Source organism: Mustela putorius, unplaced genomic scaffold, assembly GCF_011764305.1.
Source record: "Mustela putorius furo isolate JIRA1106 unplaced genomic scaffold, ASM1176430v1.1 tig00003850_pilon_pilon_pilon, whole genome shotgun sequence".
Classification (NCBI taxonomy): Eukaryota; Metazoa; Chordata; class Mammalia; order Carnivora; family Mustelidae; genus Mustela; species Mustela putorius.
In genome coordinates, this window is record NW_025422002.1 from 18,476,600 (window position 1) to 18,502,141 (window position 25,542).

General features: G+C 43.6%; 1 protein-coding gene and 1 pseudogene across 3 annotated transcripts in view; one reads left to right on the plus strand and one right to left on the minus strand.

Annotated features, from left to right (window-relative positions):
- ALDH1L1 (aldehyde dehydrogenase 1 family member L1) overlaps window positions 1-25,542 on the plus strand; it is a 126,927-nt gene that overhangs the window by 16,280 nt on the left and 85,105 nt on the right. For 2 of the 3 annotated variants that reach the window (XM_004781502.3, XM_013050491.2), the window contains exons 2-6: window positions 19,130-19,281; window positions 21,298-21,532; window positions 22,368-22,533; window positions 24,347-24,448; window positions 25,268-25,357. In XM_004781502.3, coding sequence (XP_004781559.1) covers window positions 19,155-19,281; window positions 21,298-21,532; window positions 22,368-22,533; window positions 24,347-24,448; window positions 25,268-25,357 — 720 coding nt within the window. In that variant the 5' untranslated portion in view covers window positions 19,130-19,154. Of the gene's footprint in view, window positions 1-16,636; window positions 16,657-19,129; window positions 19,282-21,297; window positions 21,533-22,367; window positions 22,534-24,346; window positions 24,449-25,267; window positions 25,358-25,542 lie in introns of those variants that run through there. The other variant, XM_045063410.1, reaches the window with a different exon arrangement.
- On the minus strand, window positions 2,060-3,008 carry LOC101683183 (annotated as a pseudogene).

The window sequence follows — 25,542 nt, forward strand, 5'->3', positions numbered from 1 at the left end:
CCCTAGCCTTCGGTACTGCCTCTTGTTCTTTTTTTTGTGTTGAATTTTTACGTCTTGTCATTTTGTCCAGATAAGAGTAAATGAAGGGGCAAGTAAAATACTAAAGGGTGGCAACAACCCCAGGAAAATATGCTTTAACCAAATTAGAAGAGATCCAAAATCGTGAGTGGGGAGAAAGGGGATAAAAAGAGGTTCAAAAAGGAAGAAAGAAGAAAGAAAGAAAAAAAAAACAAAAAGAAAAGAAAAAAAATAAAAAGAAAAGAAAAGAATTTTTAAAAAAAGAAAACACCTAAGAAAAATGTAAAAATATATATATATATATTAGATAAACTAGTAAAAAATCGTTAAAAAAGAAAAAGGTAACAGTTTAAAAAAAATGAAAAAGAAAAATTTAAATTAACTGCAAGACTAAAAAAAAATCACAGGAAAAAAGCCATGAGTTCCGTGCTTGGCTTTTTCCTCCTCTGGAATTCTGCTGCTCTCCTTGGTATTGAAACCGCACTCCTTGGTAGGTGAACTTGGTCTCGGCTGGATTTCTTGTTGATCTTCTGGGGGAGGGGCCTGTTGTAGTGATTCTCAAGTGTCTTTGCCCCAGGCGGAATTACACCGCCCTTACCCGGGGCCGGGGTGAGTAATCCGCTCGGGTTTGCTTTCAGGAGCTTTTGTTCCCTGAGCGCTTTCCGTAGAGTTCCAGAGGACAGGAATACAAATGGCGGCCTCCTGGTCTCCGGCCCGGAGGAGCCGAGAGCCCAGGGCCCCACTCCTCAGTGCGCCCTCAGAGAACAGCGCCCAGTTACTCCCGTCTGCCTGACCTCCGGCCGCGCTCCGAGCTCACCGAGCCTGCGACCGGTTCAAGGTAACACGGAGCTGCGAGCTTACTGTCAGCTCTGCCTCTGTAGCCGGCTTTCCCGTTCCAATACCCGCAAGCTCTGCGTCACTCAGACACCCCCGATCCTTCTGTGACCCTGCGGGACCTGAGGCCACGCTGACCCCGCGTGGGCTTCGCCCCAGTTTAGCCTCTGGAGCGATGTCCCTCAGCGGAACAGACTTTTAAAAGTCCTGATTTTGTGTGCGGTTGCTCCGCCGCTTGCCGGGAGCCTGCCCCTCCCCCCGGGGTCTATCTTCCCGTCGCTTTGGATTCACTTCTCCGCCGGTCCTACCTTTCAGAAAGTGGTTGTTTTTCTGTTTCCAGAATTGCTGTTCTTCTTCTCTTCGATCTGCCGATGGATTTTCAGGTGTTTGCAATCTTTAGATAAGCTATCTAGCTGATCTCCGGCTAGCTGAAGCAGTCTCAGCTTGCTACTTCTCCGCCATCTTGACTCCTCCCTATCTGCATATTTCTAAAGCAGAAAAATTCACAGGGCTGCAGGGGAAAAAAAAAATCTCCACGTGATTTCAGTCCATAGAAAACAGCCTTTGGCAGTCTGTGTTGCCTTAAAAACCTAGGAGAAAAGCATTTCCTCGCTTAAAAAAAATTTTTTTAAATTCCCCCTTTCTTCAATTTCCACTGCTCACTCCTAGAAACACCCAGAGGATTAACTGTGAAAATAAGCCCCAGCTCATTTCCCTCTGCCTATCTGTGAAGACTCACACAGCATTCTTCAATTTCTAGGCACTTGCAAACTGTCCTGCTTCCTTCAAGGAGGGGGGGGCAGCTGAGGGCTCAGGAAAGGATGGAGGGAACAGATGTACTTGGCCAAGAACTGGAATGCCAGGCAGGACATGGGGGGGTGCTTTCTAGATAAACAAACCTGACACCTTTAACCTAACGTCTAACCCGCAAGGTAAAAACAAATAGCAGCAGACTGTATCAAGAGGTGCTTCTGTCTCCTGTCCCCTTCTACCATAAGGTGACATTAGTTTTCTCTGTATTTGGCCCCCCACCCTCTCCCAAACACCGTGACAGCAGTTTTTAGGCCAAAGCCATGTTGCAAAGACAGCCATACAGTCCCAGGCAGGGGAGAGCCCTGGAGGCTTCTGTCTGGGTCATGCTGTCACTCCTGGCAAATACTTTGATAGCTTCCAAAAAACTGCCCAGAGACAGCCCTCTAAGTCAGGGTCACAGGTCCTTCCAGTTGATGGGCCCCTTGCCAGACTTCTGCAGCAGCTCATTGGTTTTAGAGAAATGTCTACATCCAAAGAACCTTCTGTACACCGACAACGGGGAGGGGTGGGCTGTCTGCAGCACGTGGTGGCGTTTCCTGTCAATGGCACTGCTTTTCTTCTGAGCCTAAGAGCCCCAGAGCAAAAAGAGCAGGCCACTGGAGTTCTGATTTAGCCAGGATACCACGGCATCAGTGAACTGCTCCCAACCTCTCTCTCCTAATGAGAATTAGCCTGATGTGCCTGGATTGTGAGAACAGCATTGAGTAAGAGAACACCTTGCTTGGCCCATCCGGATAAATCTCCGTGACCTGGATGAACGAAACTCTCTATGTCTGTAGACAGCTCTTTATAAGTGTTCTCCAAACTGGGTAGCAGTGGAATGGGTCTTTGAACACTAAAGCAGAGCCCATGGGCTTGGTTGGGTCCATGATACGGATCCTGTCCCAGGATAACAACCTTCACCTGTCTTATGTCACACATCTGGGTTCACATGAAGACTTGGTGTAGGGATGAATAAACAGTGTAATGTTTTCTTTCTTCCACGACAAATCCCATTAGCTTGATTAAATATGGTTTCCCCAACTCCGCACTGAACAGCTTCTTCCAACTCTCACCGAAACCCTACGGAACGTTGGGCGTGGCGAGTCCAAGCAGGGCGGCGGCCTTGTTCCTCTGGATACGGATCAACTGCTCTGGGCTCAGTGGCAAGGAGGGCAGCATGCCGGGGTCCTCCTGCCCAGCCCGGGCCGGGCCTTCTTGGGGGGACTGACTGCCGCATCCCCACTCTCCTCAGCCACTGTCACCATGCCAGTCCCCAGGTTGGCCGGCTCGAAACTGTGGGCACGTCGCTTCCCGGCATGGGTCAGAGAGAAAAAGGAGTAGAGGGTCTTCTGGCCGATCATCCAGAGTGGAGGAGAGCGGCTGTGCGCTTCTGGGAGAACCCGCCGTCCTCTCCTTCCATTCTGAAGGACGGCCTTGCTGGATAAATTTTTCTGGCCTAAATGTTTTTCTAATTTAATACCCTGAATATATCATGCCAGCCCTTTCTGGCCTGGCAGGCCTTTGTGGATAGGTCTGCTGCCAGTCTAATGTTCCTACACCTGTAGGTTAGGAACCTCTTGTCTTGAGCTGCTCTCATTGTTTCTCTTCATTTCTAAAATTTGGAAGCTTCACTATTACATACTGGGGTGTTGATCTATTTTTATTGATTTTGTGAGGGTTTCTCTCTACCTTGGATATGAATACCTGTTTCCTTACCCAGATTAGGGAAGTTCTCAGCTATGATTTGCTCAAATATACCTTCTGGTTCTCTCTGTCTTCTCCCTCAGGCATCCCAGTAATTCCTGTACAGTTTCATTGTATGGCATTGCTGATTTTTTGAAGCCTGCCCTGATGGTCCATTGGTTGTTTTTTTTCTTTTCCTCAGCTTCCTTCCTTTCCATCAACTTGCCTTCTATGTCACTTACTCTCTCTTCTCCCTCATTTACCCTACCTACTAGAGCTTTCAATTTAGACACATCTCAGTTATGGCATTTTTTTCAGTCTGATTAGATCTCATTTCTGCACTAAAAGATTCTCTAGTATCTTTTATGCCTTTTTTTCAAGCCCAGATAGTAACTTTGTAATTGTTATCTGATTTCCATCTGTGGCATTTTACTTATATCCCTATCGATTAGATCTGTGTCAGAGAATATTGCCTCTTGTTCTTCTTTTGTTGTGAATTACTCCTTCTAGTCATTTTGCCCAGAGAAAAATGTATGTTTGAATGAGTACTATCAAACAATCAACCATGACCTAAGCAAAATACACACTAGACAAATCCAAAGAGGTCAGAAAGCCGGAAAGAAAAGGAAAAGATGAAGAAAATGAAAAAAAAAAGAGAGAAAGAAAAAAAGGTGGGGTGAAGAGAGAATATAATCTCACAGGGTGGACAAAACAGGGTGATCTGCTTTGTTCTGAGTGTGTTTTGGTCTCTGTGTTAGAAGACACTAAATCCCAAAATTGTGAAGAAAGTAAAACTTATATATATACAAAAATAAAATTGAATAGAGTGAAGGGAAGCCAAAAATGAAAAATATATGTATAAAATGTACATTTCAAAAATGGAAGTTTATAAAAAGACTTAAAAACAAAGAATTGATAAAATAAAAGGCTAGTTGAAAAGGGAAAAAGAAAAAAAAAGAAATGAAAAAATTTCAATGGAAAGATAAATGAATCATGAGGGAAAACCCCTCAAATTCTATATACTATTTTCCCCTAGTGCTGGAGTTTTACAGTCCTGTGTGGTCCGTAAAGTTGCTGTTCATCTGTTCTTTCAGTTGGTCTTCTGGACCTTCTGGGGGAGGGGCCTGCTGTGATGAGTTTCAGGTGTCTTTGACTGGGTGGAGTTTCACAACCCCTTGCCAGGGGGCCAGTGTCAGTGTTAAGCTGTTTTTAGCTGCTCTGTGTAGCTTTTGTTTCCTGAAGGCTTTCTGTGCTACTTTAGAGGATCAAGATAAAAATAGCTTTGTCTTGATCTCTAGTCCCAGAGCTAAAAGATCGTGGTCCCCTCTCTTTAGTAAACCCTCAGGGATAAGTGGCCTTCACTTTTGTATGGCTAAACTCAGCTGACTCCTGGGGTGCATACCCACATTGATCCTCCCAGGAGAAGGCAGAGGGTCCCAGGCTTCTGCACTTTGTAGGGGCCTGGCATGGGGAGTGGTCTTGGGATCATGCCTGCACCCACTTCAGCCCTCCTGGAGGAAGGCAGGGGGGGTGGTGTCACTACTTTCTTGTGTTTTGCAGAGCTCTGGCACTGACAGTTGTTCCCCAGTGGTGTGTGGACATGCTGCAGCCCTCCCAGGGGAAGGAGGAGGGTCCCCACATTCCCGTGTTTTCAGGGTTCCCACAACAGAGAGCAGTCACCTGATGGTGCCATGGCTCATGGTTTATGGTGAACCGAGCTGAGACTTCCCTCCCGGGCTCGCTGACTGTAAATAGTTTCCCCACTCCACTGATTGAGAACTCTACTGCCTCGGCACCCCCATTCTTCTTGTGACTTCAGAGATCCTGAGACCAGACTGTCCCTGTTTCACCACCTGAGCACTTTTCATGCAGGGATATCCCTCATCTGCAGCAGATTTCTAAGGGTGCTGATTTTGCCCTCCAGGGCTATGTCACTTTCCAGTATCCAGCTTACTAAGACTCACCCCACCCTCTGCCAATTACTTTCTGATATATCCCCTCAGAATCACTTCTCCGACTCTCCTACCTTGCAAAAAGTGGTCACTTTTCTACTGGTAGAGTTCCAGATATTATATTCTTACATCTCAGGTTGAATTCATGGGTGTTCAGAATTGATAGTTATCTAGCTAAATTCAGTGGACCAGATGAAACAAAGTCTCCTACTCTTCCACAGTCTTGCTTCCTCTAGCAGCACTGGGCATTGCATGAAAGCAATGAATCACTAAATTTTACTCCTGAAATTAATATTATACTTTATGTTAACTGGAATTTAAAAACTTTTTTAAAAAAAGTATGAAATATCTAGGAAATAGTTTAACTAAAAAAGCGAAAGTCTTGTACAATGAAAATCTTAAAACATTTCTGAAAGAAATTAGACAAGACTCAAATAAAGACATGCTGTCTTCATGGGTAAGAAGCTTTAATCTTTTGATAGTACTACTCGAAGTTGTCTACAGATACAACACAATCCTTATCAAATTTTCAAGAGTCTTTTAGGCAGAAATAGAAAAGCCAATCCTAAAACTCCCGTGTAATTGCAAGAGACCCTAACAAGTCAAAGCGGTCTTGAAAAAGAATACATTTGAAGAACTAACTTTCTTTCTTTCTTCATTTCCTTTCCTTTCCTTTTCTTTTCTTTTCTTTTTCTTTCTTTTTTTGAAAATTCACTTTCTGATTTCAAAACTTACTACAAAGCTACAGTAGTCAAAAGAGCATGATCCAGGGGTACCTGGGTGGCTCAGTTGTTAAGTGTTTGCCTTTGGCTTGGGTTATGATTCCAGGGTCCTGAAATCAAACATGACATCGGGCTCCCTGCTTGGTGGGGAGCCTGCTTTTCCCTCTGCTTGCTGCTCCCCTCATCATGCTTGTCCTCTCCCTCCCTCCATCTCTCTCTCTGGCAAACAAATATATATATATTTTTAATAGCATTATCCTGATCAATGGTTGCAAGTGGGAGTACAGAAATAAACCCATACATGTCTGACCAATTGGTTTTTAACAAATTCACTAAGTGGGGAAAGATTAGTGCCTTCAATAAATATTGTTGGGGCAACTGGACTTCCACATGTAAAAGAATGATGTGGTATCCCTAGCAGACAGCATGTACAAAAACTAACTTAAAATTGGTCAATCACCTAAATGTAAAAACTAAAATCATAAAACCCTAGAAGCAAAGAGAGGGGCAAATCTTCATGATGTTATATTTGGCACTGGAATTTTAGATATATACCAAAAGCAACAAAGGAGAAATAGGTAAATTTGACTTCACCCAAATTAAAAACTTCTGTGCAGCAAAGGACATTATCCAGAAAATGAAAAGACCACTTTCAGAGTGGGAGAAAATTTTTGCAAATTACATATGTGATAGGATATTAATATTCAAATTTATAAAGAATTCCTACCGCTGGAAAAACCTATTTTAGGTTTTTGAAGATTGCCAAACTGTTTTCCACACTGCCTGCATCATTTTATATCTTACCAGCAATGTATAATAGTACTAATTCTCCACATATTTGCCAACACTTCTTTTCCCTTATTAAAATATTATAGATGAGCCAAAGTAGGTGTGAAATATCAATTTTACTATAGTTTTGCTTGGCTTTTCCTTATTGACTAATAAGGTTGAATATTCTTTTATGTACTTGTTGACCTTTTGTATATCTTCATTGGAGAAATGTCCATTCAAGTCTTATCCATTTTTAATCGTTTCACAAAACAGATATTCAAACAGATAATTGTTTTCATTTTTTTTATTTTGAAATTTTTACCATTTTAAAATTTTGTATTTCAATTCAATTTAATTAACATACATTGTAGTATTAGTTTCAGAGGTAGAATTGAGTGATTATCAGTTGCATACAATACCAGTGCTCATTGCATCAAGTGCCCTCCTTAATGCCCATCACCCAGTTACCCCATCTCCCCAGCCAACTCCCTCCAGCAACCCTCAGTTTGTTCCCTGTAGTTAAGAGTCTCTTATGGTTTGCATCCCTCTCTTGTTTTCATTTTATATATTTTTCTTTCCCTTCCCCACGTTCATCTGTTTTGTTTCTTATATTCCACATATGAGTGAAATCGTACGTATTTGTCTTTCTTTGACTGAGTTACTTTGCTTAGCATAATACCCTCTAGTTCCATCCATGTTTCCATGTTGTTGCTAATGGCAAGATTTCATTCTTTTTTTAAAAATTTATTTATTTTTTTCAGTGTAACAGTATTCATTGTTTTTGCACCACACCCAGTGCTCCATGCAGTCCATGCTCTCTATAATACCCACCACCTGGTTCCCCCAACCTTGCACCCTCTGCCCGTTCAAAACCCTCAGATTGTTTTTCAGAGTCCATGGTCTCTCATGGTTCACCTCCCCTTCCAATTTCCCTCAACCCCCTTCTCCTCTCCATCTTCCTTTGTCTGCCATGCTATTTGTTATGCTCCACAAATAAGTGAAACCATAGGATAATTGACTCTCTCTGCTTGACTTAATAATCTCTCCCAGTTCTGTCTATGTTGCTACAAAAGTTGGGTATTGATCCTTTCTGATGGAGGCATAATATTCCATAGTGTATATGGACCACATCTTCCTTATTCATTCATCCGTTGAAGGGCATCTTGGTTCTTTCCACAGTTTGGCGACCATGGCCATTGCTGCCACAAACATTGGGGTACAGATGGCCTTTCTTTTCACTGCATCTGTATCGTTGGGGTAAATACCCAGGAGTGCAATTGCAGGGTCATAGGGAAGCTCTCTTTTTAATTTCTTGAGGAATCTCCACACTGTTCTCCAAAGAGGCTGCACCAATTTGCATTCCCACCAACATGGGAATGTAGGAGGGTTCCCCTTTCTCCACATCCTCTCCAACACACGTTGTTTACTGTCTTGTTAATTTTGGCCATTCTAACTGGTGTAAGGTGGTATCTCAATGTGGTTTTAATTTGAATCTCCCTGAGGGCTAGTGATGATGAACATTTTTTCATGTGTCTGGTAGCCATTTCTATGTCTTCATTGGAGAAGTGTCTTTCATATCTTCTGCCCATTTTTTGATATGATTGTCTGTTTTGTGTGTGTTGAGTTTGAGGAGTTCTTTATAGATCTTGGATATCAACCTTTTGTCTGTACTGTCATTTGCAAATGTCTTCTCCCATTCCGTGGGTTGCCTCTTTGTTTTCTTGACTGTTTCCTTTGCTGTGCAGAAGCTTTTGATTTTGATGAAGTCCCAAAAGTTCATTTTCGCTTTTGTTTCCTTTGCCTTTGGAAACATATCTTGAAAGAAGTTGCTGTGGCTGATATCGAAGAGATTACTGCCTATGTTCTCCTCTAATATTCTGATGGATTCCTGTCTCACATTCAGATCTTTTATCCATTTTGAGTTTATCTTTGTGTACGGTGTAAGAGAATGGTCCAGTTTCATTCTTCTACATATAGCTGCCCAGTTTTCCCAGCACCATTTATTGAAGAGACTGTCTTTTTCCCACTGTATATTTTTTCCTGTTTGTCGAAGATTATTTTCCCAGAGAGTTGAGGGTCCATATCTGGGCTCTCTACTCTGTTCCACTGGTCTATGTGTCTGTTTTTATGCCAGTACCATGCTGTGTTGGTGATCACAGCTTTGTAGTAAAGCTTGAAATCAGGTAATGTGATGCCCCCCATTTTATTTTTGTTTTGCAACATTTCCTTAGCAATTCGGGGTCTCTTCTGATTTCACAAATATTTGGATTATTTGTTCCAGCTCTTTGAAGAATACCGGTGGAATTTTGATCGGAATGGCATTAAAAGTATAGATTGCTGTAGGCAGTATAGACATTTTAAAAATGTTTATTCTTCCAATCCAAGAGCATGGAATGGTCTTCCATCTTTTTGTGTCTTCTTCAGTTTCTTTCATGAGTGTTCTGTAGTTCCTCGAGTACAGATCCTTTACCTCTTTGGTTAGGTGTATTCCCAGCTATCTTACGGTTCTTGGTGCTATAGTAAATGGAATTGATTCTCTAATTTCCCTTTCTGTATTTTCATTGTTAGTGTATAAGAGAGTAACTGATTTCTGTATATTGACTTTGTATCCTGCCACATTACTGAATTGCTGTATGAGTTCTAGTAGTTTGGGGGTGGAGTCTTTTGGGTTTTCCATATAAAGAATTATGTCATCTGTAAAGAGAGAGGGTTTGACTTCTTCATTACCAATTTGGATACTTTTTATTTCTCTTTGTTGTCTGAATGCTGTTGCTGGGACTTCTAATACTATGTTGAACAAGAGTGGAGAGAGTGGGCATCCTTGTCATTTTCCTGATCTCAACAGGAAGGCTGCAAGCTTTTTCCCATTGAGGATGATATTTGCTGTGGGTCTTTCATAGATAGATTTGATGAAGTTGAGGAATGTTCCCTCTATCCCTATACTTTGAAGCATTTTAATCAGGAACGGATGCTGGATCTTGTCAAATGCTTTTTCTGCATCAATTGAGAGGACCATGTGTTTCTTCTCTCTTCTCTTATTGGTTTGTTCTATCACATTAATTGGTTTGTGAGTGTTGAACCATCCTTGTAACCCAGGGATGAATCCCACCTGGTCATGGTGGATAATCTTTTTAATGTGCTGTTGGATCCTGTTGGCTAGGATCTTGTTGAGAATCTTAGCATCCATATTCATCAGGGATATTGGTCTGAAATTCTCCTTTTTGGTGGGGTCTTTGCCTGGTTTGGGGATCAGGGTAATGCTGGCTTCATAAAAAGAGTCTGGAAGTTTTCCTTCTGCTTCAATTTTTTGAAACAGCTTCAGGAGAATAGGTGTTATTTCTTCTTTGAAAATTTGGTAGAATTCCCCAGGGAATCTATCAGGTCCTGGGCTCTTGTTTTTTGGGAGGTTTTGGATCACTGCTTCAATCTCATTACTAGATATTGGTCTATTAAGGTTGTCAGTTTCTTCCTGGTTCAATTTTGGGAGTTTATAGTTTTCTAGGAATGCATCCATTTCATCTAGGTTGCTTAGCTTATTGGCATATAACTGTTGATAATAACTTCTGATGATTGTTTCTACTTCCTTGGTGTTCATTGTGATATCTCCCTTTTCATTCATAATTTTATGTATTTGAGCTTTCTCTCTTTTCTTTTGGATTAGTGTGCCCAATGGTTTATCAATCTTATTGATTCTTTCAAAAAACCAGCTTCTAGTTTCATTGATACATTCTACTGTATCTCTGGTTTCTACCTCATCAATCTCAGCTCCAATCTTGAGTATTTCCCTTCTTATGTGTGGATTTGGTTTGATTTGTTGTCGATTCTCCAGTTCTTTAAGGTTTAGAGACAGCTGGTGTATTCTGGATTTTTCAATTTTTTTGAGGGAGGCTTGGATGGCTATGTATTTCCCCCTTAGGACCACCTTTGCTGTATCCCATAGGTTTTGCACAGAAGTGTCTTCATTCTCATTGGTTTCCATGAATTGTTTCAGTTCTTCTTTGATCTCCTGGTTGATCCAAGCATTCTTAAGCAAGGTGGTCTTTAGCTTCCAGGTGTTTGAGTTCCTTCTGAACTTTTCCTTGTGAGTGAGCTCCAGTTTCAAAGCATTGTGATCTGAGAATGTGCAGGGAATAATCTCAGTCTTTTGGTATCGGTTGAGTCCTGATTTGTGACCCAGTGTGTGGTCTATTCTGGAGAAGGTTCCATGTGCACTAAGAAGATTGAGTATTCTGTTGTTTTAGGGTGGAATGTTCTGTATATATCTATGAGGTCTATCTGGTCCAATGTGTCATTCAATGCTCTTGTTTCTTTATTGATTTTCTGCTTTGACGATCTGTCTATTTCTGAGAGAGGCATGTTAAGATCTCCTACTATTAGTGTATTCATATCAATATGACTCTTTATCTTGATTAACAGTTTTCTTATGGAATCGGCTGCTCCCATATTGGGGGCATAGATATTTACAATTGTTAGATCATCCTGGTGGATAGTCCCTTTAAGAATGATGTAGTGTCCTTGTATCTCTGACTACAGTCTTTAGCTTAAAATCTAATTTGTCTGATATGAGAATCACTACCCCGGCCTTCTTTTGAGGCCCATTGGCATGAAAGATGCTTCTCCATCCCTTCACTTTCAGTCTGGGTGTATCTTTAGGTTCAAAATGGGTCTCTTGTAGAAAACATATGGATGGGTCCTGTCGTTTTATCTAATCTGCAACCCCGTGCCATTTTATGGGCACATTTAGGCCATTCACATTGAGAGTGATTATTGAGAGATACATTTTTATTTACATCGTGTTACCTTTGATGTCTTTCTTTCTGTAGATTGTCTCTATATTTCTGTTCAATACTATTCTTAAGATTTTTCCTCTTTTATAGAACCCCCCTTAATATTTCCTCCAGTGTTGTCTTGGTGGTTGCATAGTCTTTTAAGCCTTGCCGGTCTTGGAAATGCTTTATCTCTCCATCCATTTTGAATGTCAGTCTTGCTGGATAAAGTATTCTTGGTTGCATGTTCTTCTCATTTAGTGCCCTGAATATATCTTGCCAGCCCTTTCTGGCTTGCCAGGTCTCTGTGGACAGGTCTGACGTTATTCTGATGGGCTTTCCTCTGTAAGTAAGGAGCCTCTTTGTTTTAGCAGCTTTCAAGAGATTATATCTACAATTATGAGTCCTCAATTTGGCTATCAGGTGCCTTGATGTTTTTCTGGAATCTATAATCTTGGGTGGAGACCGTTTGCCTCTAGTACATGAACACTGGTTCCATTCATGAGATTGGGAAAATTTTCATGAAGAACTTGTTCCACTATATCTTCTAGACTTCTTTCTTTCTCCTCCCCTTCAGGGATTCCAATAATTCTGACGTTGGAACCTTTCATGGCATCATTTATTTTCCTGATTCTGTTTTCATGGCTTCTAAGCTGTTTGTTCCAAGCTTCCTACTAATCCTTTCTCTCCGTTTGTCCTCCAGATCACTAATTCTATCTTCTTTCTCAGTTACCCTAGCTTGAGGGAATTTAGATTAGATTGGAACTTATTGAGAGCATTGCTAACCTCATCCCTGGTAGCTTTTAGCTCTCCCCTAACATTGAAAACATGATCTCTGGTCGCTTTCAGTTCTTCCCTAATCAATTCCATTTGGTCTTTCATGGCTTTCTCCAACCTAGCTATTGCCTGCATAATTGTTATCCTGAATTCTCTTTCCAACATATTGTCTATGCTGATAGCCATTAGCTCTGTTGCAGAAGGCCCATCCTCTGTATTTTTCTTCTGTTGGGCATTCCTCCTCCTAGTCATTTTGGTGAGAGATGGCTGAACGGATGTAGCTGGATGTATCAACCGTGGTGCAGTCAAGGTGCACCCTGGAATGCTTCTGAGCAATCAGGGTTCCCCACCCAAACGAGAGAAAAAAGAAAAGAAAAAGAAAGAGAGAGAGACAGTAAAGAAAGGGAAGATCAAAGAGAAGGTTCAGCCCAAATGGCCCCAAGGTAAGATTTATGAAGTATACAAACAGAAACAGACAAACAAAAAGACTGATAAAAGTATATGACAAGAGAAAAAAATTATATATATATGCAAATAAAGGAAGAACCTAGTTAAAAAGAACCCCAAGTGTAAGATTTATATACTATCAGAACAAACACAAAACCACAGAAACAATGGTGGAAGAAAAAGATGGGAGAGTTGTTATAAATTCTCAGTGTGGGTGAGGAAGATTGTTTTGATTCTTCCTGGATGTATCTTGATATCTTTGTGAAAGGACTCAACTTTCCTAAGATAAAGGGGGAGTAAAAATTGGTTTACCTATAGGGCTAGCATTGATTGGGGAAAGGGGATTACCTTGAAGTTAAACTTTATATGAATATTAGAAAATAAAAATAAAAAAGGAATAAACTAGACTAAACTAAACTAAAATTAAAAAAAAGAAATTTAAGAAATAGAAATGCAAAAGGAAAACACAGGTGTATATATCAAAAAGTTCAGTTTAGAAGATTATTATGGAATTTGATGTACTGTATATCTCACTGTGATGGTAAATAGGTTAAAAAATTATCTATTAAAAAAATGAGCCAGAATAGTGGGAATGAATTAAAAATAAAAGTTGTCCTATGAAGTAGTGGTGGTGGTTCTCTTGTAGTCTTTTTTTTTTTTTCCCCTGGTTGGTTTTCTGGGGGAGGGGCCTGCCTTATGGGTTTTCAGTCAATGATGTTCTCTGAGTTAAGACGGGGGCGGGCTCTGAGGAAACTGGTTTTTTCAGGCTTTTGTTCTCTGGAAGTTTTTATGTTGTTTCACTTTTTTTCTCTCTCACCTTGACCGCTTTTGATGGTTTTTGTAGGTTTAGAGGAAATCAAACTGCACCCTGACCTCCCTCTCAGAAATCTCAGTCTGGCTGCAGAGCTCAAATAAACCCCCTTGGCCACTGGCAGAACAGGTTCCGAGTCGCGGTCCCTGGGGACACAGGATTTTTTGCTTGTACCCAAAACCACCGCAGAGGCGGCTGTCTGGGCAGCTCCAGACTGCCAGAAAGGTTCCAAGCAGTGATTGCACACTGAGATTTTCCCACTGGCCCTGGCTGGGAGTACCTGGTTTTCCAGGGTCCGAGAGCACTGGGCTGGCGCCTGTACGCACCTCTCTCAGGGGAGGGCGTGAGGCGTGACTCGGACTCTGATAGCACGGCAGGGCACTTGCGTGGGGACTGCAAAAAAGTTGTACTTCTGTTGGCTGGCAGCTCCTCATGGGAGCCGGGCCCCACACGCTCTCAGGTGCGCTGGTGGCTCAGGGACCAAGACCTGGTTTCTCCACCGCACTCTCTCTGGCTCTGTACCAGGAGTGGCTGTCCTGGGTCTGGGGACTTAAGCTCCTGTCCCTAATGCCCTGATTCCCACGATTGCCGCCCCCCCCAGTGATCCTTTGCTCTTTTTGAGTGCTTTCTACCAGACTCCCGAGTTAATGCTTGTCCCCAGATGCAGGGCACTCTCGTATTGGGATATTACTTTCCAATGGATCGCCTCTGGTGGCTCCCTTCCCCTTTTGTTTATCTTCCAATATCAGTCTGACTTTCCCACTCCCTTTACCTGCCCACTGGCAACTTCTGCTCTGGTAGAGATCCAGACATGTATAATTCTGATCTTAGGCTGATTTCGTGGGTGATCAGAGTTCTTTAGAAGGTAATAAGCTCACTTTAGGGTACAGGTTGAAAGAGCACCTCCTCCTACTTCCCCTATGTTACATATCTTTTACCATTATAACAAAATTTGTAAGCTATAATAATCTCCCCTCAAGATTTCATTCTTTTTGATGGCTGAGTAATAGTCCATTGTGTGTGTGTGTGTGTGTGTGTGTGTGTGTGTGTGTTGGCAATTGTGGGCTTTGCTGTTATAAATGTTGGGGTGCATATACCCCTTCAAATCACTATGTTTGTATCCTTTGGATAAACACCTACTAATGCATTGCTAGGTCATAGAGTAGTTCTATTTTCAACTTTTTGAGGAGCCTCTCTGCTTTTCCAGAGAGGCTGCACCAGTTTGCTGTCCTACCAACAGTGTAAGAGGATTCTCCCTTCTCCACATCCTTGCCAACATCTGTTGTTTTCTGAATTCAAACAGATACTTGTATACCAATATTCACTGCAGCATTATTCACTATAGCCAAGAGGTAGAACTGGCCCTGTGTGCAGGAACAGATGAATGGATGTATATAGACATGCATGCACATGTACACACAGAAATAGATAAATAAAATTCTTTCATAAAAAGGAATAAAGTTCTGATACATACTACAACATGTTTAAAGCTTGAAGACATTGTGCTAGATGGACTAAGCCATATACAAAATACAAGTATTGTATGATTCCACTTATATGTGATACCAAGAATAGTCAAATTTACAGAAACAAAAAGTAGATTAGAGGTTAATAGGGGCTACTTGTAGTGGTTGGGAATGGGAACTTATTTCTTAATAAATATAGAGTTTCTGTTTGGAGTGATGAAATAGTTGTGATACTTACACAATACTGTGAATGTAAAAAAAAAAAAAAAAAGTCTGAACTGCACACTTAGAAGTGATTAAAATGGGGGCTCCAGGGTGGCTCAGTTGGTTAAGCGGTTGCCTTCAGCTCAAGTCATGATCCTGGAGTCCCAGGATCAAGTCCTGCATTGGACTCCCTGCTCAGCAGGGAGGCTTCTCCCTTTGACCCTCCCCCTTCGCATGCTCTCTCTCTCTCTCTCCCTCAAATAAATAAAAAAATAAAAATGATTAAAATGGTGAGTTCTATGTTACATATCTTTTACCATTATAACAAAATTTGTAAGCTATAATAAACACAAAAGATAGACAAACTGACAATGGAAAAGAATACAGGTCCAGAGACAGATTTATCCATATATGGTAATAGAAAAACATTTCTGGACTTCTGTGTCATAGACAAAAGTCAATTCTGGAAGGATTGCATGCAATGAAAAAAAAAAGATAAAAGTTTGTTTGTTTGTTTGTTTGTTTTTCTAATATCTCTTTTTTTGAAATTAAGAATTTATTTTTTAGAGAAGTTTTAAGTTCACAGCAAAATTAAGGGGCAGGTACAGAGATTTCTTATATACCCAGTGCCTCTTGCCACACAAAACATCCCCTGTTATCAATTTCCTCCTCCAAAGTGATACACTTGTTATGACTGATGAACCTACACCAATAGAGTATCACTCAGAGTCCATAGTTTACATTAGTTTTTTTCTTGGTGTTGTACCTTATATGGTACAACCTTATATGGGTTTGGACAAAAGCATAATGATGTTTCTATCATTATGGTATCACACAGAGTGTTTTCATTGCCTAAATATCCTGTGTTCCACCTGTTCATCTATTCCCCTTTTCCAACCCTTGGTAGCCACTGATCTTTTCATGTCTCCATAGTTTTACCCTTTCCAGAATGTCATATAGTTAGAATCATACATTATGTAGCCTTTAAAGATTGACTCCTTTCACTTAATAATATGCATTTAAGGCTCCTGTATGTCTGTTTGTGACTTGATGACTCATTTATTTTCAGTGCTGTTGTCTGAATATACCACAGTTTATTAATCCATTCACTTACTGAAAGACTTTGTGGTTGCTTCCAAGTTTTAGTAATTAGGGGTAAAAGTTCTTAAAACAGCCATGTGCAGGTTTTTGTGTGCATGCAAGTTTTCAGCTCCTTTGAGTAAATACCAAAGAGTATGATTGTTGGATTGTACGGTAACAATGTGTTTCATTCATAAGAAACTGCCAAATGTCTCCCAAAGTGACCATGTCATTTTGCATCCCATCAGCAATGTATGAGAATTCCTGTTGCTCCACATTCTTACTAGCACTTGATATTATCAGTGTTCCAGATTTTGGTCATTCTAATAGGTACGTAGTAGTAATATCCCTTTATTCTTTTAAACTGAATTTGCCTGATTATGTATTATGTAATTTGTTTTGTAATTGTTAAGTCTTCAGAGTTTTTTGTATATTTTGGTAACAGTCCTTTATCAGCGTATCTTTTGCAAATGTTTTCTCCCAGTCTGTGGCTTGCCTCCTCATTCTGTGGACAATGTTTTGCAGAATGGAAGCTTTTAATCTTAATGAAGTCCAGCTTAACAATTTTTTCTTTCATGAATTGTACTTTGATGTTATATCTAAAAAGTCAGTGCGTACTGAAGGTCATTAAATTTTCTCCTATGTTATCTTTGAGGAGGTGTAATATTGCATTTCACATTTAGGTTTGTGATGTATTTTGAGTAAATTTTTGTCAAGGGAGGGGCATCTGTGTGGCTCAGTGGGTTAAAGCCTCTGCCTTCGGCTCAGGTCATGATCCTATGGTCCTGGGATCGAGCCCCACATCGGGTTCTCTGCTTAGTGGGGGCCTGATTCCTCCTCTCTCTCTGCCTGCCTCTCTGCCTTCCTGTGATCTCTGTCAAATACATAAATAAAATCTTTAAAAACATTTTTTTTTGTAAAGGGAGTAATGTCTGTGTTTAGATTAACATTTTTGCATGTGGATGCTCAGTTGTTCCAGCACCATTTGTTGAAAAACTATTTTTGCTCCATTTTGTTGACTTTGCTCAATGAAGATTTTAGAAGACAGAGAGGACATCTTCATGAACTGGCATAGGCAACAAATTTCTTAAATAGATTGTAAAAACCACTAAACATAAAGGGAAATTTTAATGAGTATACTATGTTAAGTTTAAGATCTTGGGTTCATTAAAACACACATTAGACAGTAAAAAAATCAAGCCACAGAATTGAAGTTATGTTTCATCAATATGTATGACAGAGGATCGATAGTCCAGATTATTAAAAAACAAAATCAAAACAAACAAACAAAACAAAACCCCTCTTTTGCTGCAAACCAGTAAGTAAAAGGCCACCTGATTGAAAAAAACAACAACAAACAAATAAACCAAAAAACCCAAAAGTCTTAAAGAGGCAGCTCCCACAAACAGATGTTCATGTGGCCAATAAACATAGGAAAAGGTGCTCAGTTTCAATAGTCATCAAGGAATTGCAAATTAAAGCCCAATGACATGGCTATATTTCACGTTAGCAAAAAGACACAAAGCCCCTATACCAAACACATGGGCATGAGAATTGGTACAACCACTTTGGAAAATGGACAGAATCTGTTAAAGCTGAACATTTTCATGCCTCTGACCCCAAAATTCCACTCGTAGGAATGGAATTTGCCCAACAGAAATATGTGTCTATACACAGTAAGAATCATATGCCCAAATCTTGATAGCATCCTTATCATAATAACCTCAAACTGGAAACTACCAAATGTCCATCAGTGGTAGAATAGATGAATAAATGTATTTATTCACATTCACAACAGTGAAATACCATGCAGCAATGAGAATGAGCGCAATACAACTACATGCAACAATGTGCATAATGTTGAGTGGGAAAAATCCACAGAACATTACATTACTGCATGATTCTATTTTTATAAATACAAACATATATATATGGGAGCTGCTGGAGTGTTTCTTTCTCTGAGTGCCGATTATAGAGGTGTGCTTAGTTTGTGAAATTCATTGATCTACATACCTATAATTTCGCACTTTTCTGTATGTATGAAGCATGTTAATACGTCAATCACATTTTCCAAAAACACATGTATATTTTTACAAATGGATAATTTAAAGAAATACATCAAGTGAAAAATAGGTGTTACAGATATGAGCATGCGGATTGAATGACCAAACTTTGGAGACAATTGCATGATGTAACTACTCATTATTTCACATATCTTCCTTCTACTTGGCCAGCTCAGTAGCACCCCATTTCATTCCCCCTGACCCCACCTTCAGTCCTCAGGGCCTATCCACCCAAGCATTCTTTTCTTAGAGGTGGAGATAAGCAGACCCTCAGGCCCAGGTGTCCTTGCTGCTTTCTGGCTCAGGGAAATAAGCCCGATGAGCAGGCTGAAAGCTGTTTGAGGAACTTAGCATCTGAGAAAACAGACTTGATGTAACCAGGTCACAAAACTGGTTAGCTACAGAAATATGTTTAAATACATCTCAGAGGACTTGCCTCCCAGTGTTCCACACCAATTTAGAGGATTTCAAGGAGTAATCCCTAATTCTATAATCTCCATTCAAATCACCCACTGTGGCATATAAAATCCCTCCCTTGCAAAAGTTTCTCCTCTGGCCCTTCACAGTAGCAGCTCTCTGCAGATGTCTGATGCTCAGGGAGCCCCAGAGGTGACCTTAAGTGGTGGAGGTGGGCAGGGTGGACAAGGTGCTGTGCAGTTGTCCACTTGGACTAGGGCTAGCTCCCTGAGCATCCTGTTACAGCACTATGTCTAACACTGTGGTTTTTATTCCATCTGCAGATCCTTCTGACCCATCCCTTCTGCCATGAAGATCGCAGTGATTGGGCAAAGCTTGTTCGGCCAGGAAGTTTACTGCCACCTCAGGAAGGAGGGCCATGACGTCGTGGGTGTATTCACTGTCCCAGACAAGGATGGGAAGGCTGATCCCCTCGGTGAGTGGGTGGGCCAGGAATAGGGAAAGGGGGTGCCCAGGCAGGCAGGTAGCTATGGGCAGGAGCAGAAGTCTTGTGGTGGTCATGGACATCCCTGGCTAGAGGCAGCCCTACATGGCCCACCTTGAATCCTGCTCAGGTGCCAACCAGCTGCCTGGCTTTTCTGGAACAAAATAGAGACCCCTTCCCCAACTGATCATGGGGTGGGGCTTGTGTCCTAGAGAAGGGTCAGGGAGAAGCCCAGTCTGCCCCCAGGGTCCTACTGTCTGACAATTTCAGGCTTCTCTGACCCCAGCACCAGGCTCTGGAAGGGCTGCTGCCAGGTGGGAGGTACCGCAGGTCACAGTTCCCAAATATGAATGTTCAGGGTATCTCCATCAGTGGGAGTGCCTGCTATGCAAAGTGCTAAGCCCTTCCCTGGGAGTTTCTGTCCAAAAGGGTGGGATTGAGTCTGAGAATTTGCATTTCTAACAAGTTCCCAGGTGATGCTGATGCATCTAGCTCTATGAGATGCATAGTTTAAGAATCACTAGCCTCTAGACTGGGAGCCTCAGCAGCACTTCGGGATGCAAGGGCCTCAGCTCAAATGTACAGACAGGGACACTCAGGTCCTTCAGAGGCCAGATGGATGCAGAATATAGAGCAGAGGTTAAAAACGGAAGGCCAGATTGAGAAAAGAGCCTTGTGGGGCTGGCCAAGAACAGGGACATGGTTCATAGGGATAATGAATCTCGCTAGACTGAGAAGCACAGCTGACCCTTGGACCCAGGTCCAGCACCACTGTGATGCTAACCAGGCATCAGTCTCAGACTTGACCCCAGTGTGACCTGTGATATAGCCTGACCTCACCATAGCCTGAGCCCTGCCCTCAGCCACTAAATGACCACTGATACTAGTCTCTGAGACTAAACCCAGATGGAGCCTGGCTGGGACTTGACCCTGACCTTGGATGTCTTGCAGAAGTATTCCCTTGATCACAGTATGAACAGCTTTTGCAAGCACAGTCTAGTCTGCTCACTTTGATCCCCCCCTCCCTTGATATCCCCAAATGCAAGGCAGAGACAGAGGGGGCTAGAAAGCAGGTCAGGTCTAGTCAGAGGCTAGTCATCATGCTGGGTCTTCTAACAGAGAACCCAGTACAGGGATGTGTTTGTTAGGTCCTGACGAGGGCAGGCAAAAGAGAACTCCAAGCTGTTGGGGTAGTGATTGCTGAGGGCAGATGTCACCTTTCAGGCTAGGTAAACAGAGGGAAGCTGTAACCTGTAGAACTTGGAAGCTTGTTGGGCTATGCTGAGCATGCTGCTCACAGGCGCTGGGGACTGGGTGAGGTGGGGTCCCTGCACGCTGAGACCTGGAACTCAGAGGGTGGACATGGGAGGAAGATGTACGTTCAGGCCAATTCTGCAGATATTGGGAAAACAGCAAACTAATTCAGTGGCTACTCTGGGGAGACAGTGCCGCTTCCGGGGTGAAGAAGTGAGGCAGGAGGGTGGGGGGGCTGTCAGGACCAGAACCTGACAAAGAGCAAATCCCTTCTTTCCCCTTTTCCTCAGCCTTTTAGTCTCCCTCCAACACCACTTATCAGTAGTGCTTGACACGGAGCAGCTGATGAAACAGGAATGTAATGTGCAGGGTCCCCGCTGCCATTCCAGAGAGCAGGAGAAGGGTGGAGGACAGTAACTTGGGGACAGCATGATGAGGCCACAGGAAGGGTTGAGGAGAAGGGCCCAGTCTTCGGGGGCCAGACAAGAGTCTGGGTGGGTGGAAGCTTAGATGTCTTGGAGGTCAGCAGCAGTCTGTCTGTGCAGAGGAGCCCTGCAACCTTGCCCTTGGCCAGTGCTATCCCCTCGGTGCTATCCCTTCTGTGCTGCCCAGTGGAGCTTCGCTGTGTGGCGGGGAAGGATAGGAGGGACAGGCTGGGAGAGAAGATGCAGGAGTCACTCTGTTGGGAAGGCGGCAGTGGCTGTGGGTGGGTGCATACAGGGAGGGGCCGGTTTCTCACCTGCTGCTCCATAGGCCTAGAAGCCGAGAAGGATGGAGTACCAGTGTTCAAGCTCTCCCGCTGGCGGGTAAAAGGACAGACCCTTCCTGATGTGGTGGCGAAGTACCAGGCTTTGGGTGCCGAGCTCAACGTCCTGCCCTTCTGCAGCCAGTTCATCCCTATGGAGGTTATCAATGCCCCCCACCATGGCTCCATCATCTACCACCCGAGTCTGCTCCCCCGGCACCGAGGGGCCTCGGCCATCAACTGGTGAGACAGAGCGAAAACACCCCCCTCCGCCCAGAAGTCATCCTACCCTAGCACAGAGCAGGCATCATGAAGAGCCGCATCCTGTCAGATGCTGACAGACGGCATCCACACAGCTGACTGGTGAGGTGTGACGGGTAATCAGGAGTGCCAGAGAGAACTAGGGACTGGCCTTATCAAATGCTCTGTGCTTCCCCAGGAAACTGGGAAGTGAGCACTTCAGTGTTCCTATCCTGTAGGAGGGTCACTGGGACAGAGCTGGTTAAGGTGTTCACACAAGGTCACCAACTCAGGTCATGGGACCAGAGGCCTACATTAACCCACACTGTTGCATCCCTCTTGGAAAGGGTAGAGATGAAGTAAGGGTCACCTGAAGAAGACAGTTGGACTTGAGAAGCACTCAGAAGACAATAAATGGGATGATGTGACTGATGGGTACTGCAGTTCAGTTGGGTGATCAGCAAGGGGAGATATCCAAGCTGGGAAGAGAGTACGTTTCTAGTCAGACAGGGATTCAGGCTCCCTGACCTCTGGTTACATCACTTATCTGGGCCTCAGTTTCCTTATCTGTAAAAGGGGCATATAATGCCTGCGACAACTGTTGGGTATTATGTCACATCAGGCATATAGGGCTTTTACCACAACACCTAGCAAGTGGTTGGTGTCGGTAAATGCCTTCTCTTTCCAGGTCTCACCTGAACAGGTATCAGTTCCCTTAGGGGTGGGGCATGGAGGAGGTTGTTGGAGGGTGACCAGAGGCCCCAGGAGCTGCCCCCAGTCTGCCCTTCTCCCTTGGTCCTTCCTCCTGGACTCAGGCTCTCATACTTTTGCTCCTCAGGACCCTCATTCATGGAGACAAGAAAGGGGGGTTTACCATCTTCTGGGCAGATGATGGTTTGGACACTGGGGACCTTCTGCTCCAAAAGGAGTGTGAGATCCTCCCAGATGACACCGTGAGCACTCTGTACAACCGCTTCCTCTTCCCTGAAGGCATCAAAGGGATGGTAAGTGCTGGGAGCTGGCCACACCACATGTGAGCCTCCCTGTTCTTGGTGCTCTTTCTAGGCCAGCCCCCACCAGGCTGCTCCTCAATTCGAGGATGCTGGAGGGAGAGAGCTCTCATTTCAGGGTCTCAAAGAGGCAAGATTAGGACATACAGTGTATTATGTTAGGCAAGACTCTTGGCAGTGTTAGGCAACTGACAGAACCCAATTCAGAAAGCTTATCCAAGAAGGGAACATTTTTGACCCATTTAATATGGAAGACAAGAGGCAAGTGTGGTGTCAAGCATGGCTGAGTCCAGAAGCATAAGCCATGTCATAGGATTTTATATCTCTGTCCCCTTACTGATTCTGTTTTTCTGTTGAATTATCTTCATCTTCAGGTGGGCTGCCATCAAATGGGAGAAAAGGCAGTTGCTGGTGGCTTAAGGGTTATACCTCTTGATTCCAAAGGAAGAAAAACTCCTTTTCTCACAGAATTCTTGAATGAAAAATCAGAGAAGGCCAACTTTAGTCATGCAGGTTGAGTTGTCTGCAGGAGAAGGGGTTCTGTCATCAGAGCAAGACAGACAAAAAGGACTGAAGTCAGACATTTGTGGTTGGCACAGCAGGCAGGTCCTGTGAGGCCTGACTCCATAGGGACTGATGTGTCCGTGGGGCTACTGATGGTGAGCCCAAGGAGGCCAGCTAGGGTTGGCCCAAGGCAGACACACTTGAGCTTCCCATTGATACCAGCAACAGGCAGGGGTCAGACAGGAGGTCATGTCTCAGAGGAGAGTGTTCCCTGTTTGGAGGTAGCAATAAGCATCACAATGACTAAGATTGTTCACTGCTGCCCAGATGTCAACCATCCCCTTCCCTCTGCTCCTGCTTCTTGCCAGCCACCTTTTATTTTTCACATTGTATCAAACAAGATGCCTCTTGTATTCTCTCCCATGGAATCCACCTACTCATAGAAGTAGTGAACAAAGTGGATTTGCTGGAGATTTGATATGAGAGACAGAGAAGAGGGTTACATGGCATATCCCACAGGAAACAACTAAAAACATCCTTTGGGGCTACACTGTCCAATATGGCAGCTGCTAGTCACATGCAGCTATTAAATTAATTAAATTGGATTTTAATTAAAAATTGAATTCCTCAGTCCCACTAGCTAGCTTTCAGGTCCCCAGGACAGGAACTATACGTGGCCGATAGCCATTGTATTGGACTGTATCCACCACTGAACAACATTCTGGAGGGCAGTCCTGCTTTAGACATTTCTGAGATTCATCACTTCTTGATTTGGGCAGCTCTGGGGCTGGCCCCCCAGGACCCCTTCAGGATGGATCCAGGCTCTCTGCCTATCCTCCCCACTTCCCTGATTCCTTTTTCCACAACCTTCCCCTTTCCTTAACAGAAACACTTAATCTCAGACTTCCAAACATATCATGGGGCTCAGGATCTATTCTCCTTAAAAGTCAGTGAAGGTTTTAAATGAAACCATGGGAATCTGTGTTTGTTACACCTCTAAAGGGCCCTGTAGTTTATATAGACTTCTTCTGAGAACTCAGAAGGTACAAGATCTTCTATATAATCTTCTAAAACTGTCTGTAGTGAGAGAGTGGGTTTTGTACCCATTCAGATTGGAATTAGATTCAGGCTAACTGTACCTGCTCCTATGATGGATATTCCTTGGGTGCCCATTGTGTACCAGGTGTGGGGCTAGACAAGTCCGGTCAATGTCGGGTTGAATCCAGGCCCGTGGTGAAGCCAGGGGCTGGGAGTAAGGGGAGGGTCATAATGCTGGTAATGCCAACTGACCTGGCCTCCCCAGGTGCAGGCTGTGCGGCTGATCGCAGAAGGCAAAGCCCCCAGACTCCCTCAGCCTGAGGAAGGAGCCACCTATGAGGGCATTCAGAAGAAGGAAACAGCCAAGGTGAGTGCAGGGCCCTGCCCACCCTGAGCTTGCCAGTGCATGGTCTGGGATGCAGAGGGTGTTCGGCGAAGCTGGGGTTCAGACTGAATGGCCAAGTTGTAATTGCTTAAGGCCTGGAAAGAGATCAGCCAAAGCAGGAAACACATGAGGAAAGCTCATGTGGCACCTGGACAGGCAGGGAGCAGGGTGTGTTCTGGGTTCTTCTCTGTTCCTCTTAGGGAAGAATGGGCAGGCAGGGACACCAGGGAAAAGAGCTGGGGTGGGGCAGTGTGTAAAAAATCAGCCATAGGGCTGGAAGTCTCTAAGATGGGGTATGAGAGGTAATTCAGTTTCTTGGAGCTATTACAGCCTTGGGGGTGTGGGGGAGACCTATGGGTTGTACTTTTGCTCAGGCCTTATGGGGTGCATAGGGATCTGTGTGAGCCCTGCAGGTGAGGAGAAGCTGTCAGGGGTGGGAGGATGCCTGTGGGATGAGATTGCACTTTGTGCTGGGGAGGCTGTTTAAGGCTGTGGCCATCTTAAGAGAATGCTATCTTTCCTAGTCATTCCGAAATTTACACAACTAGTGAAAGACTGGTGTCAGAGAACACCCAGAACTGGGAGAGGCCTGTCCCAGCTCAGGGGCTCAGACCCAAATGTCCAACAGGAAGCCAGACTTCCCACTTTCCTCCCCAGACTTCCACCTAGCTAAGGTCATCAAAGCACAGGTGGGGTAGGAGGTGGCCTGGAGTTGAGGGGTTGGGGGAGGATGGGGGAATGGCAGGGTATGACCAAGGAGTACAGAAGAGACTGGCTGAGCACACACATCTTGCCCCATAGATCAACTGGGAGCAGCCAGCAGAGGCCATTCATAACTGGATCCGAGGGAATGACAAGGTGCCAGGTGCCTGGACAGAGGCCTGTGGGCAGGTATGTTTGTGCATGGCTGGGATTGGGCTAGATGAACTGGTGTGCCCTGCTGGCTGCAAAACTATCAAAATACATTTAAACTGGTTGGCAAATAAACTGCCCTGAACCCCAGCCCCACCCAAGTGCCCTCAGTCACCTCAGCCGCCCTCCCCCCAGAACCATGAGACCTGTCCACCATCTGGTGG